Source organism: Nelumbo nucifera, chromosome 4 (genome assembly GCF_055504915.1).
Source record: "Nelumbo nucifera cultivar China Antique chromosome 4, China Antique-T2T, whole genome shotgun sequence".
In the NCBI taxonomy this organism is placed as follows: domain Eukaryota; kingdom Viridiplantae; phylum Streptophyta; class Magnoliopsida; order Proteales; family Nelumbonaceae; genus Nelumbo; species Nelumbo nucifera.
Window position 1 is genome coordinate 24,283,455 of NC_142652.1, and position 15,710 is coordinate 24,299,164.

At 39.3% G+C, this 15,710-nt stretch overlaps 1 protein-coding gene across 4 annotated transcripts; it reads right to left on the reverse strand.

The window, feature by feature from the left end:
* Positions 1–1,289: 1,289 nt before the first annotated feature.
* LOC104603070 (sm-like protein LSM8) lies at positions 1,290–15,280 on the reverse strand. Of its 4 annotated transcripts, none has more exons than XM_010267005.3 (7): positions 15,047–15,279; positions 14,786–14,886; positions 12,371–12,455; positions 3,035–3,075; positions 2,850–2,924; positions 1,793–1,845; positions 1,290–1,692 (listed from the first exon to the last, which is right to left on the reverse strand). In XM_010267005.3, the coding sequence occupies exons 3-7, from the start codon at positions 12,405–12,407 to the stop codon at positions 1,602–1,604; spliced, it is 297 nt and encodes a 98-aa protein (XP_010265307.1). In that variant the 5' UTR covers positions 12,408–12,455; positions 14,786–14,886; positions 15,047–15,279; the 3' UTR covers positions 1,290–1,601. The 4 variants fall into 4 exon arrangements, with proteins under 4 accessions (XP_010265307.1, XP_010265305.1, XP_010265306.1 ...); XM_010267003.3 differs by having other exon boundaries at positions 15,018–15,279; XM_010267004.3 differs by lacking the exon at positions 14,786–14,886 and having other exon boundaries at positions 15,018–15,280.
* Between the last annotated feature and the right edge of the window lie 430 nt (positions 15,281–15,710).

A 15,710-nucleotide genomic window follows, 5' to 3' on the forward strand; every position in this document is an offset into this window, starting at 1 on the left:
TTTTTCAATACGACCGCCCGGTCCAGTCTGGTTTTGAAAACCACGTTGAAAAGTTTATATAGTTCATTTTTAATATTTGCTGAATGTTAAACTAAATTTTTAATCAGTTCACATGTTATTTGTTTTTCATTGGTTCATGTTTTACAGGTGTAGTTATCACTAAAGATTTTAACAATGTTAAAAATTCAATTGTAACATGTTTTATCACCTGCTCGAAAGTGGAATTCATGCTCCATAAATTTTGCCAAAATTTTAACTACAAACCCAAAGAGAATAATCTTGGAGTCTAAGGCTCATAAATTGGCATTCATAAAGTGTTTGAAACACTGCACCAAAAGCCCCCAACCCCCAACCCCCCACCCCCAAATAAAATAACAAACAAACAAAAAAAAAGCAAACTTGAACAACTGTTCATGGCCGACCCAGCCCAGCCCAATCTAAGTCGGGCTTGGACAAGATTTCAGGCCCACGAGCTTGGGCTTGGATTTAAAATATTGAGCCAGGCTTAAAAAACCCGGCCCAAGCCCGAACCCAATTTGATAACATATTATATAATAAAAAATATAAATATAATATATATTTTTCTTTATTTTTCTTCTCTTTTTTCAAGTAATAACAAAATCTTTCATTATTTTTTAGGTTTTGAGGTCTTTTAATATAAATAAAATAATTTTTAATTGAATAAAAAGGAAAACAAATCCTTTTCTTTTAAAATGTCAGACCAAACTCAGGCTCACGCTCGGGCCTGAACATATTCTGTTAATGTAGAGACAAAACCCGGCCTGACCCAGCCTGTGAACAGGTCTCCTACACCTTAAAGCAAGAAACTTGAACCAATGATAAAACAATGCAGCATAATTAAATGTCAGCCCAAAAGCCAATCAAGGTTTTCAAACCATCCTCGACCTGGATAGTGGGACCTTTCAGCCCAATAACCGATCAAGGTATCGGTTCTGTTTCACCCCTGAACCACTATTTTCACCAAAACCCTTGAATTGATTAATGACCCACTGGTCCAGGCGGTCGAACCAGTGACTAGTTCAATACCTGTCTTGGAGCAAAATTTTATTTTAATTATTTTCTCTTAAAAATTAAAATGTCATGGAACGATCTGTTCAGACCGGATGATTGAAAATTGGTGGCCGAGGCAATTCCAATTTTGGGTCGGCTTTTAAAACATTGGATAAATAACATGTGACATCTTTAACCTGATTGATCGAAATTTTGATTTGACGTGCAGTAAATATTCAAAATACACTATAATCGAATTTTGGTTAATAAACTAAAAATAGATAAAAATCAACAAATGCAATTAATATCAGGCACTGGTAGGAGCCGTTTACTTGCTCCTTAATTATGACGAATGCTTTTTAGACCCTTGCTACACAACATTTTAAGCTGCTTCTCACCTTGAATCTTGTCTCAAAGAAAACAACAGTGGAAGCAGAGAAAGTATCAAGTAATGTTGCAGAAAACCAAAATGTCAATCTAGAGTTTCAGAATCTAACCTACTCTAATACAACAAAACTTTGGGCGTCTTGTCTCATCTTTTACATAAATCAAATATAGAATGTAATTGAACTCCATATTCATGTTGTTTGTCAGTGGATTACGGGCTTGAGGGGATGTGCTCTCAGTTTCGATAGATCTAGACTTGCATCAAGCTCTTCGTCTAGTTCCCCCACGATACTTCTATTACAAGTCAAAGAGAGGGAACATGCACGAATACGTAAGATAATGCATGGTTAACAAATATCCAAACCATCAAAAAATGACCATTAAGAAGTCTTACATGTTATCACCCCTTATGATGTATAAGCCCAATACAAGTTGCTGAACGCCCTCCTGCAAAATGGGATAAAATACGAATTTGAGCTAGTAAAGAACAATTCTGAACTCAAAGACAATCTGAAAGAAAAATGGAGAAAGATAACTATGCATTGTCTTCTTAATTTGGTAATTCATGTAAAGTGCCATAATAAGTGCAAACAAAAAAGGCAGAATTAACATATTTTGTACACTAACAGCCACCTCAAGCAATGTTGTTAAGACTCGGACTGGTCAACCTGGGAACCAGAAGGCATTCTGGTTTTTAAAAGTCCCAGTTCTCATTTTTTTTCTGAGAAACTGGTGGTACCTGTCAAAACCCAACAGAACTGTTGAAACCTAGTCAGGTTAGAACAATCCAACCGGTTTTCCACAACCGGCCCCGGATCATAAAATGGCTAGAAACTTTAAAATGAGTATAAGAATATTTGAACTTGAAACCTCTTAGATGCATTTGTTAGCTTTCTACCATTAACCCATTATGTCCCTTGTGGTTATTTATTTTTCTTTTAATGGATACATATTGATCAAACACGTATAAATTCTGAATAAAATGCAAGTTGTAAGACTTGATCCAACAGTCAAACCATGCCACCGGCAGCAAGCATTCCAGATTTTTGTCTGGTCCAAGTCTTAAAACACTAACCTCAAGGTCCCATCATTTAGTTATTTTGTAAAATAAAAGATGGCAACAGCACTTAAGATCTGTCAACTTGGATTCCCATACTCTCAGCACATTAGAGCAAGAAATAGCCAAGTTAATAAGTTTTAAATCATGTTGCGGGTGAGAAATCACTTTTCTTATTCTGAAAAACTACTTAATAAAGATTCAAGTTGTGTTTCAGATGATGGTGACAGGTTATGAGGACATTTTCTTAGTCATTCTGCATAATATATTGGTAGGCCTTAACAAGAAACAACAAAATGCCTTCTTGCAAAAATAATAGATAAAGAAGGCACCAAAAAACATCATTCAAGGTATTCATAAGGATAAAAGTTAAATCAAGGACAAGTGTACAAACCGTTGTGGAGTAAACCCGTTCATGAGATTCGTCAAGGATAATATTTGTAGCTTGATCAAAACCTTTTAACACTCCCTGAGTGAAAGGACAAAAAAAAAACAAAAACAAAAACAAAAGATCAATACGAATGTAACATTTCCAGTACATAATTCACCACTTTCTGGTGATTGTATCCTAAAACTTACCACTATATTGCGCCCATCATTTGTTATAACTGATATTTGTTCTGCATAAAGGAACACCAAGGTGAATAAATGGTGCGACTAGTAGATTTTACCAGCAATAAAAAAATTCCTTAAATTAGCTTTTTTGGTAATACTAAAATAGGTATTAGATATGGCTCAAGCCAGTCATGATGGTCAAAACACAAACAGGGTTCAGAGAGATGGCAGGAGCAATAGTTTAGGAGATGGTTATACAAGTTCTGGTGAAGTCTACAGTTTATGACAATTGAGATTGTTTTCAAATATCATGATGTTGGAAGGAGGGAGAATTTCGTCAAACAAAGCCCCAATATCACCAGTGCAGGACTTGAATAAAAAGCAAATAATTACAAATGTAAAGCAGGGTTTAAACGAGAAACTATAGATATTGAAGGAAAGTGACTGACCAAAGGATGGAAGTGGGATGATTTGAGAGGGGACTTTCTGTTTGGAGTGGTACAAGTGTATAACTAAGGTTTTGAAGAGTTATAACTATAGATGACAGTTTTTCATGGCTAAAAACCCCAATTAGAAAAGATGAAGTTGATATAAACATAGAAATAGATTGAATTATTTCTTTTCAGAGTTAATGATAAAAAAAGATTGAATTATTGTAATCTACTGAAGAGAGAGCGTGAGAGAGAGAGAGAGAGAGGTGAACATAGGTGGTTACTTGGTTAGGTTTAGCTTCAAGTTCTAGGCTATCTATATAGATGAGCTCATCTTGTAGATGCTAAGTAGCCTCAATGGGATGACAGAGAGTCCGTGGCCCATCCTTTGCTGATCGCATCAACTTGATTATTTCTTAAACAGTCACCTTCCACTAGCACATTGTTCTCCCCACCCTAAAAATCCCTTTTCATATCATCTTTTAGTTGACCAAGAACTTCCACTAGTAATAAGAAAAGGATGGAGAAAAAGGGTGTCACCCTGCCTGAACACTCTTTCGTAGGGAGATGCTCCTTTTTCTCATCAGCTTCCCATATTCTTCACATTGTTAGATTCAAACTCTTAGATTGCTTCTTGTGTCCCTAACACCTTGTTTTCCTTCTCTTGTAAATTGGGTAATTAGATTTTAGAAGAGGTTTAAGGGATCATGAAGCAAAGGAAGTGGTTGGATTGCAAGGAGTTTTCCACCTTGACGGAGGTTCTAATAAAAACCTGAGCTGTTGAGTGGGTCCTTTTTCTTGTGCTTTCTATCCTTGAAGTCATGTTCCCTCTTTCACATATTCAGGTGTTTCCATCCAAGGCAATTTGGTTGGGTACCACACCCAAAATCAAGATTATTTTTTGATAGGAAGTGTTTCTCTTAAAAATAAATATACCTACAGACGCTTCAGAGAAGACAACCCTTGTGGTCCTTGACACCTTGTCTACCCTAGATGTATCCTCTTCAAGACAAATGGTGAAACCATTTACCACTTGCTAATCTCCGGCTCCACAACCACTATAATTTGGGAGTACTGACTATTTGGTGTTAGGTGGACACCTGTTGGATATGGAAAGTCCATCCAAGTTCCCCCTGCCACTGCCACCGAAAGAGAGAGGTAACATACTATGGAGGTGCCTCAGAGACACTGCCTTTTGAATTATATGGGAAGAAAGGAACACCAAAACTTTGAAGAAATACACTCTATAGAGAATGGTTGATTTGATCATAGTAAGAGTTTCATTGGATACAAACAAGGGAAGCATTCACCCCTTTTACTGCTGATGACATCATGAGAGGATGTCAAGTAATATCTTTGTCTTCCATATCAAGAGCTATCATTCAAGAAGTTTAGAAACTATCAGCATCTTACAAAATCAAACTTAATTGTGGTTCCGTCCTTGCTAACCCGGCAAATTCTGGTATTGGAATTATATTATAAACTCAGCAGTAAGCAGCTGAAATTCTTACAGGACTGGCACGAGTGGAATTTGTTATCTCTAACTATCTTGAATTGCATTCTGTTTTACAAGGTATGGGATTAACTGTCTTTGGATTACGTAGAGTTCGAAGTGGAAGGGGATTCAAAAGTTGTAATTGGGTAGCTAAATGTTGATGAGTCATTTCCTTGGTTTTACACCCTTGATGTCCAGATTGAAAATTTTATGTTATACCCTTAGAATCCAGAAGTGGCTAGTAGACTTATATTGGGGGCTGACTTGGGTGGCAGAGTGCTTTACTAGAGCCACTATTATTATGTTTTCTTGTATGTAATTTTGACCTGCTATCTGATTTCAACAAAGCATGCCAGTTTTCTTTAAATTGCAAAAAAATTCCTGAACTATTACCAAAAGAAAGACCATCTAACTGATCCATTTACTCCCAAAAGCCACCTTAGATGAATGCCCCAATTCACATGGTCAAATCCCCTTCTTTTCAGCTTTAATATCATTGCTGCCTTACTTGCAACCAAAATTTATTCTAAGTGTTTGCTGAAAGGTTATAGCTGAAGTAGTAGAAGAGAGGTGAAGGCAAACAAGTGTTGAGAATGTCGAACTGAGTAACCCAGTCGACAGTACTATTATTTATAGTAGATTACAATACAGTGTTACATGAAATGTCTGGAATGCCCCTGATTAGTGATGGGACACCCAGACTGCTTTAAACACTAAACAAACTTAGGCCCAATAACAAAGGCCCAGTACCTAAAAGCTTAAAACCCAATACTAACTAACATGTACACTTATCAGCCGAACCAACAATACATAAAAACAGTCAACTTAACACTCCCCCTCAAGCTAAGCATGGATGTCAGTCATGTTTAGCTTGCCAAGAAGGTCCAAGAATTTTGTTGCAGCCAACCCTTTAGTCAGCACATTTGCAATCTGCATCTCGGATGGAGTATAAGGAATGCAGAGTTCTCCCGAGACTATTCTCTCTCAAACAAAATGTCAATCAATCTCAATATGTTTCGTCCTGTCATGTTGCACTGGGTTATTTGCAATGTTGATGGCAGCCTTGTTGTCACAGTACAGCCTGAGAGGACCCTCAGCTTTTATGCCAAGCTCACCAAGAAGGGTCCTAAGCCACAGAAGTTCAGCAACACCATGAGCCATAGCTCGATATTCAGCCTCCGCACTTGATCTAGCAACCACATTCTGCTTCTTACTCCGCCATGTGACCAGGTTCCCCCCAACAAATGTACAATATCCTGAAGTTGATTTTCTGTCCCCAGCAGAACCGGCCCAATCTGCATCAATATAAGCTTCAATTTCAATTTTATTGTGTTTTCTGAACAGAATTCCCTTTCCTGGGCAAGTCTTCAAGTACCTGGGAATCCTTTCAACTGCTCTCATATGAGGGATCTTTGGAGAGTGCATGAACTGACTGACAACATGCACAGCTTAAGCAATATCTGGTCGGGTGAGAGATAGATATATCAGCTTCCCTATCAATTTTTGGTATCTCTCTTTATCATAGTAGTCCTCCCCTACTGATTCCTGTAGACCATGGTTCAGTTCTATTGGAGTATCTGCTGGTCTACACCCTACCATGTTTGTCTCTTCTAGGAGGTCAAGTACATACTTCCGCTGACATATATAGATCCCCTCTCTTGACCTAGCAACTTCAATCCCAAGAAAATATCTCAAATGACCCAAGTCTTTGATCTCAAATTCAGAAGCTAAAAACTCCTTTAGTCTTTTGATCTCTTCGAGGCCATTCCCAGTAATCACCATATCATCCACATAAACAATGAGTGTTGTAAGTTTGCTATCCTGTCTCCTTATGAACAAGGTATGGTCTGCACCACTTTGAGTGTACCCCACTTTCTTCATGGCCCCACAAAGCCTCTCAAACCATGCACGAGGAGACTACTTTAGGCCATATAATGCTTTCCTCAGTTTACACACCTTTCTATCAAAGTCGTAGCCTGGTGGAGGGTTCAAAAATACCACTTCATGACGATCACCATTTAGGAAGGCATTCTTCACATCCAGCTGATGGAGTTCCCATGAAAAATTTGTTGCTAATGACAATAAAACCCGAATTGTGTTGAGCTTTGCTACTAGAGCAAAGGTTTCTTTGTAGTCAATCCCTTCTTTTTGAGTAAACCCCTTTGCCACAAGCCGAGTCTTGTACCTTTCAATGGACCCGTCCTCCCTATGCTTTACAGTGAACACCCACTTGCACCCGACAGTGCTCTTCCCTTCTGACAGATCCACTAATTCCCAAGTCCTTGCTTTCATTAAAGCTTTCATCTCTTCATTCATAGCTTCTTTCCACCTTGGGTCAGACACAACCTCTGAGTACCTAGAAGGAACATGTACAGAGGAAAGAGCAGACACAAAGGAGTGATAGGATGGAGATAAACGTGAGCAAGAAACAAAATCAGCAATGGGGTGCCGAGTAGTACAAGAACGGATAGACTTACGAAGAGCAATAGGAAGATCCAAATCAGAAGTATGTGTGTTGGGATTACCTTGGATTGCGAAGACAGATTGATCTGAGTCCAACTGGTTGCTGTCATGAGTTTGAGGGCCCTTTTTTCTTCTATTGTAGGTGACTCTTATATATTTATGTTGCCTACTAGAGCCCTCAGGAACATCTGCAGTATGAGGAGAGGTCAACCACAATGGGAGCCTCACTAGGTTCACTCGGGATGCCACAACTAGGAGGAGTAGAAGGAGAGAACGGAAGGCCCGAGGCAGATAGAGGAACAAAAAAGAAGGGAGAATAAGAATCCTCTTCCATCCCACTAGTCTCCCCCTGAAGAGGATTCTGGGAAGACTGAAAGTAGGGTTGAGACTCAAAAAAGACCACATCTCTGGTGACATACTTTCTCTTGGTGACAGGATCATAACACTTGTAACCCTTTTGTGTAGGGGAGTACCCCAAAAAAATTCCTTTCGTAGCCCTAGGATCCAGCTTGGTCTTCTTTGGATCCTTTACATGTATAAAACATACACAACCAAAGACCCTAGGAGGAAGAGGAAAGTCTGGAAGGGTAGGACACAGAACAGAGAAAGGGGTTTTCATACCCAACACCTTAGATGGCATCCGATATATCAGATATGATGCAGTAAGAACTGCTTGAGACCAGTAGTGCTTGGGAACCTTGTGCTGGAATAGTAAGGCTCGAGTTGTCTCCAATAGATGTCTATTCTTGCGCTCAGCAACCCCATTCTATTGAGGGGTATTAGCACAAGATGATTGATGTAGCATGCCAACATCTTCCATGAACAAGTTCAAGAATTTTTCAAAATATTCAGCAGCATTATCTGACCAGAATTGCTTAATCTTCTTGTCAAATTGTGTTTCAATCATTTTGCAAAATGCCATGGTTATCTGTGGCACTTCATCTCGTCCTTTTAACAGGTAGATCCATGTGCATCAAGAACAATGGTCAATAAAACTGATAAAGTAACGAAAGCCATCAATAGAAACAATAGGTGAAGGGCCCCAAACATCTGAATGAACCAAATCAAAATGAGCTTGAATTTCATTACTGGAAATTGGATAAATAGTTCTACATTGTTTTGACAGTTGACATACTTCACAGACTAAACTCTGACTTGAAATGCCCTTCAACGATTCGGGAAACAACACTTCCAATGAAGAAAAAGGTAAATGACCTAGCCTAGCATGCCATAGATGCAACCTAGCTATTGACTCCACATTCTCCGGACCATTAGCAGCAGATGCTTGTAAGGCTGAACCGATGTCTACATCAAAATAGTAGAGGCCTCCATACTCATGACCACTCCCAATCGTTCTCCTCGTCAATCTGTCCTGAAAGACACAATGAGTAGGAAAAAAGGTTATGCTACAGTTCAAATTTTTGGTAAGTTTTGAAACAGACAAAATATTTGAGATAAGACTAGGAACATGCAGAACTGATTTAAGAGAGAGGTCCTTGCTTAGGTCAACCACCCCTTTTCCATAGATGGTGGCGAAAGACCCGTCAACAACTCTCATCTTATCCTGACCGGACAACAAGTGATATGAAGAGAATAAGGAGGACATATGTGTCATGTGGTCAGTTGCACCGGAATCAATAACCCAAGAAGTAGAGTCAATAGGAGGACTAGTTGCACTAAAAGCAGAGACTATACCTGATCTGGCAAAAGAGGTGGAAGCAAAAGAGTTATTCCTTAGACGGGCTAAAGCCCGGCTAAGGACCTCTACCTCACCAGCAGTGAAGCCCAAGGTACCGGCTCCAGAGGAATTAGCAACCTGCCCCATGGAAGAACAAGCCATTGTTGGTATACTCTGTGAGCTATCACCATTGTTACTAGTGACAAGGTTCCCACATGCCGCTTGACCCTTCTGTTGCTTCTTGTCTTTTCTCAATGCAGGTGGCTTCAGGTGAGGATACAGGACCCAACACTTTTCTTTTACATGTCTTTCACCTCCACAATGAGTGCACTTAAGATGCCTTTTGTCTGGATATTTGTTCCCCTTTTGATTTGTAGAAATCAGGGTTGAATGTTCTACAAATTGTTCAGTTGGTTGCATCTGAGTGTCAACTTGCATCTCCTTTCTCCTGACCTCTTCATTCCGTACCAGATAATAAACATGATGTAACTCGGGCATTTCATCTCTTCCAAGAATTTGTGACCTTATTCCCTCATACACTAGGTCCAGGCCAGCCAAGAACTTAAAGGCTCTGCTCTCTTCAATCTGCTTATCATGTCTCTCCTTGTCCCTGGCATTCTCCCAATCCAGAATCAAGTGATGATCAAGTTCTTCCCACAGTCCTTCCAGAGTTGCAAAATATGTTGCAACTGTCATATCCCCTTGCCTTAAAGCAGCAATGTCTTGGTTCAACCTGTAAATTCTAGCATTGTTTTTCTTTTGTCCATAGGTTTTTGACACTTTTTCCCAAATCTTAGCTGTTGTGGGAAAGTGTTGAACAGTCCTAGCAACTCATGGAGTCATAGAAGCAAGCAGCCAGGACATAATTGTGGCATTCTCCTTGTGCCACACTGCCAACTTCGGGTTCCTTCTTCTTCCCATCTAAATAACCTGTGAGTTCACGGGAAGTAATAAAAAGCATTGTAGAAACGGATCACTCCCTGAAGTTGTATTCATCCAGCAACACACTTGTAATCTGCAAGCTGTGCAGATTCGGGTTCTCCAGATTTGAAGACCTCCCACCAGGTCTGTTATCCCTAGAAGAGACCTCTCCGGATATTGAAGACATCTTGGTTGCAGACTTTGTGTAGATAACACTGTTTAAGACTTGCCGAAGTGGTCACAGTTCTGAAGTGGACCAATTACAGCAGCAAGAAGAATTCTGTGAGCTAGTAACCGACCTGAAACTGAGAGCTCTCCACCACTGCACTATGCAAACTTCTCTTGAGCTTCGACTTCTGCTACTGTAGAGAGTGCTCACCCCTACGACCAATACTAGGACTGCTGAAATCAGTCCTCAACCTAGGTTTGTCCTTTATAGACCTCTCTTAGTAGCCGAATGGCTACTAACTACTAGAAGCAGTCTAGTAGGACATCAACTTCTGGGTCTTACTTCCCTTGTGCCCTACAACCAAGGGAAACCCTAAGTTCGAACCTTGTTTTCTTCTACGACAACCCTAGGGTTTCTCCGCAGCAACCAGGATAAAAAAAAAAAAGAGAGAGAGAAAGAAAGCAAGAGAGAAGAGTTGGCGTCGGTTGTAACCAGAAGATCGCTCAATGCTCTGATACCATGTTTGCTGAAAGGTTATAGCTGAAGTAGTAGAAGAGAGGTGAAGGCAAACAAGTGTTGAGAATGTCGAACTGAGTAACCCAATCGATAGTACTATTATTTATAGTAGATTACAATATAGTGTTACATGAAATGTCTGGAATGCCCCTGATTAGTGATGGGACACCCAGACTGCTTAAAACACTAAACAGACTTAGGCCCAATAACAAAGGCCCAGTACCTAACAGCTTAAAACCCAATACTAACTAACATGTACACTTATCATTCGAACCAACAATACATAAAAACAGTCAACTTAACACTAAGATTCGTTTTCCTTCACAAAAGTACCTTAAAGTTGGGAAACTGCAATCTCCAATGCTTCCCTTGGTATTAGACATTGGTAATGATCCTACTCATCAAAATAACTGAGCAGCAATGATTGGGTATGAGGCACCCCAAATCCTAGAGATCTAGGAAATCAGTGTCAGATTTATCCCTTAAATAATCCTCCTCTACTATAAAATTCCTTAACTGCATTCATCAGATCCCAAAGGATCACCTCCCAACATTCATGATATAAGACCAAAGTGAACCTATCAGGTCTGGTGCCTTGTAGATTTCAGAGATGGCTGCCCTCACCACCTTCCTTACAAATGGCCTCAACAATTACATATTCTAAGATCCTATCCCAATTGGACCCTCTAAAAACTCTTTGAGCTTCAACCCCCACTATTTTCACATGTCTATTTCTTCATAAAACATGAAAACCAATCATTTATATACCATTTGCAACCACAGCATCATTCCTTCAACTTAATCTACATAAACTCTAGGTTCTCTCCCACCCTTTGTTCTCTATTTGGATTTGGAGGACCAAAATGTAAAAGGACCACACACCCCTTAAACCAGTGGGTTTTGAATGACTAAATGCCCCCCCCCCAAAAAAAAAGCTTTCAAATGTCTGTCAATGGACAACCTCGTGACAGGGCAGATATTTTTATCAAACCTGTCCATACATTTTGAGGTGCAAGAGATGCACAAAACTCTCCCTATGGACCCATTTCCTCAATATGATTGGCACTAGAAGGTGGTTCCCAGTAACTTTCAAGGAAGCCTTTGAAGGGTTGCATGCAAGGAAGTTAAGCCACAAAGAAATGCAAAGGTTTTCAACATCAATGCCTTTTTGTGAAGACTGTTTGGTTGAAACTAGCTGGCAAGGTGTCCTCTTTGACCTTCATCTACAAACAGTTCAGGGAAGTACCCTATTCCTAGTTATTTGTTTCTTATACATGGTATATGCCATATCTATAAAATCATGTAAGATATTATGTCTTATGTGGATGCCTATTGTCTGGCTGCCATGGTATAGCATCTTATTATACATGGGTGAATTGTATATGGCTTTACACTTTTGATATAGTAATACAAACACAATTTACCTTTTTCAGGGAAAACCAAGCCACTGTTTTAGGGTTCTACTCAGCCCTATTTTGCAGCCAAACAACAAAATCTGAAAAAGTGGTGCAAAGTGGAAAACTCCCCTCTTCCACATTTGATCTGGATTTGGCAGGCATAAATATAAACATCGGGTGCAAATATCCTACTCATCCCTCTATTGATGGATAGCCCATTACCACCAGATATGAAATGAATGTTAAGAGTTTAAGCTAGAAATAGAAGAGATTAGTGAGAGTTCACATACGATCCACAAGAGACTCTAATCCAGGCCCACTTGACATTGTTCAGCTCCCTTTCACAAACTGATTAACACACCCAAATAATTTTTGCTGCAGAAGAAATGAAACAATCCTGGTCAGATCCACTGCATATCTAAAACATTATGAACCAGAAGAACTGTAAGCATGCTGATAACTAGGCATTAGTCAATACTATGATAACATGTATAAAATGTTAGAACAGCAAGCTAAAATAATGCATAGCATTACAAGGAAAACAGATGCTTTCATCAAGAAACTGTTCAGTCTCCAGAGCTCCTTGAAGGACTTGCTAAAAATCAACAGAAACAAACATATGGCACAACAATATACATTTTTATTGGTACACCACAAAAAATATTCTTTCCTACATGGTAGCTAAAGGCACTATGAGGTTTGATGCATAAGCATAAATAAAATATGGTTGTACCCAAGGTTTTAAGAGCTAAAGGTGAAAGTGAAGTGGTTAGGTCTACAGAGACTAAGCATAGGCCTTAAGGTGTTTCAAGCTGTAGGCATTAAAAAATCACAATTATCATAACCTGTAAACAACAAAAGGCATAAAAAAAAAATGTAGCCAAATTGCTAACGCAGTCTTGTAGCTAAGTTGGTAGACTAGTGATCTAAGGACAAGCATTTGTGCTTTCGAGCCCCTACAGTATTGTTTTTCTAAACATATAAAAACAATGCTACAATCAGAACAAATAAAGAACAATCCATCAGGTTCCAGAATCTAAAAGAAAATAAGAACATAAATTTCAGTGAAATGATCAAAATGACAACTTATTCTAATATCTATGAAAAGGAAATTTATTATATGGTTTGACATTCTCGGAGAATCTCGTAAATCCAATATAAAGACTGATGCGAAATGGAAAAACAAAACCGTGGAAGTTGCCTTTTTGATTGATAGGCAGCTGCTTTTGTTTACAAAAACAAAATCACGAATATTGGAAACACCAAACCCCACCCCAAAAAATAAATAAATAAATGTGTATTTTCTTCTAATTTATCTTTTGATTCTTTTTCTTTTTGTTAAAGAAAAAAAATCTTATTGATTTTTTCTGTGGCAGTTATCTTCTTCTTTTCCTATTCTCCACTTTCTTCCAACCTTCTTCCTCCTGACCTCTGACAGATTGTGGACTCGCAAGGTGGTCGTCGGAGTGAGCTTTGGGGAAGATCACCAACCCTCCTTTCTCGGTAGTCTCCATTGCCGACCAAAACTCTCCTTCAGCCAACACACTGGCTAACACTCGAGAGATGAAATCCTTGCCGATTGGAATAGCATCATTATAATTCGTCAAAACCACCATTCTTTCTGATTTGATCTTCGACCAAATCATGACTGTGTACATCACTTCGCCTACACTATGTTAGCCGAATGAGGGGGTAAACCCACCCGACGAACCTTCAACCGCATACATTCAAAGGACTCCCTATACTTCTTTGAATCGTCTACTTCCAGAAAACTACCACAGAGATCGCTAATGATCCTACCAATTTCGTTGCTCCACAAATGTAAAGGAAATCCAAATACTCTAACCCAAAAATGGTCTGGAACCTCTTCTTTCTTCCACTAAACAAAACTCCCATCGATTCCAACTAAGGTTCAAGATGTAGCAAGGCTCCTTTGAAACACCTCGAACCCGTATTTAGAACTCTCCGAGCTTCTTCCTTTGAGGGTAGGAAGAACACCCATCTCTCACTGCCAAGACATCTCACATTGACCCCCTGCGAGCAGTTCCAGACTCTTGAAGACCACTTTCGAATACCCTCTAGCTCGAATCCTTTCCAATTGAAACTTCCTACCAGGCAAGATTGTAGGAAGACCGATCTCTCCGTCGTGCTTTCACTATCCAGATCCAGAAAGAAGGATCTGGAGTTCGCTTTAACAGAGATCTTCCCTTGAGCTGGCCATTGCAGAAAGTGTGAACTGCTCGCATCTTGTCTACCCTCTCCCCTAGGTTATTTTGACAGCCGCCCTTAAATGGGCGGTGGCCCCTCTTAAACTGATTACCCTCAAAAATCGGCGGTTACCTCCGGCGATTCCCCTCAAGTTTTCATGGCAAGAACATCATGCAAACAAGTTGATCATCTTGTTGTAGATACAAGTCTACAAAAGCAAATTCTATTGTGGATACAATTCTACAAAAGCAAGAACACCTATCATAACTTTTACGACACCCAGTAGTTGAGTGGATATTGTGAGCATAAGGCACATCCGATATTACTAGACTGATATTGCTGAAAGTCCAGACCTTTGCTAGGTCATTTTGTTCCATGGAAATGTAAAAGTAAGTTGGTACTTTTACTTTTTAGTTCAATGCAGAACTTTAACAAGCAAAGTACATGCACAGGAGCATTTCGAATACATTCATGAATTAATAAGTAAATTAGCTTACTTTGCAATCAGAAAACAAACTTTCTTCTACCCAACTATCGAGGAAATCCGGATGCTGCTTTTCGTACTAGAAAAATAAAGAAGATAAGGCAAGCAAAGCCCCTGTTTTGATCATAGAGAACAGAGGAAGAATATGAAGGGAAGAACAGAGTTACCCTATTCTCATTTTATAGAACAAAAAAGAAAGAGGAAGACGAAAGGGAGCGGGGACGAAAAACCCAGCTTTGTCTTACAGATAAGAGGAAGAGGAAGAAACACCAACCGGCCCAACCCTTTTGTCGGAGCTGTGTTGAAGTTGTTCTTATCCAGTCTCAACTCTCAACTCACACGATCAAACCAACCCTAGGTCAGTCCTTAGTCTTCTCCTCCTCTTCTGTTACGACCTTTACGAGTGCAAGTCGGCACGGGGTACCTGACTTAAAGAATTCATAATCATAGTGCATTCGACCCCATTCAAATTGCAGTTACATGCTGTACCAGCTCTTATCGTAAAACCCTAGCTCTCTGCGTGTCAGCGAGACGTGGAAGCTTCCTAATCAAACCGGGCAACACGGATTTACAAATGTGCCCTTACCAAAAGTCCAAAACCCCTCTTATGTTTCTTCTTGACTACATCCCTCCAAGCCCTCGTAATCTTTTACTATCCTCTCCAAAAACAATAAAAACGTAAATTTGTTTGCTTATTCTTCTTACAAAATCATCTTATATCATATAAACTACTGAAATATCATTAAGTTGTGGCCCCATTTGCTCTTTGAGAAGTTATTTATCGGAATAAATGCATTTATTTATGTTGTTTTATTTTTCAGGTAAATAATACAATGAAGGTTTTAGGCTTTTAGCTATAAAAGGCTATTATTAAAAGGGATAATTTTGTTTCATCCAAATAATTACCGACGTGATACCAGAAAAAACAAACAAATATT

Excerpts from the sequence above, each read along its gene's own strand:
- LOC104603070 (XM_010267004.3), bottom strand. The coding sequence starts at position 12,407 with ATGTCAAGTGGGCCTGGATTAGAGTCTCTTGTGGATC. Across the intron at positions 1,846-2,849 it reads AACGGGTTTACTCCACAACG|GAGGGCGTTCAGCAACTTGT; the intron begins GTTTGTACACTT and ends CCCATTTTGCAG. Across the intron at positions 1,693-1,792 it reads ATCATAAGGGGTGATAACAT|AAGTATCGTGGGGGAACTAG; the intron begins GTAAGACTTCTT and ends GACTTGTAATAG.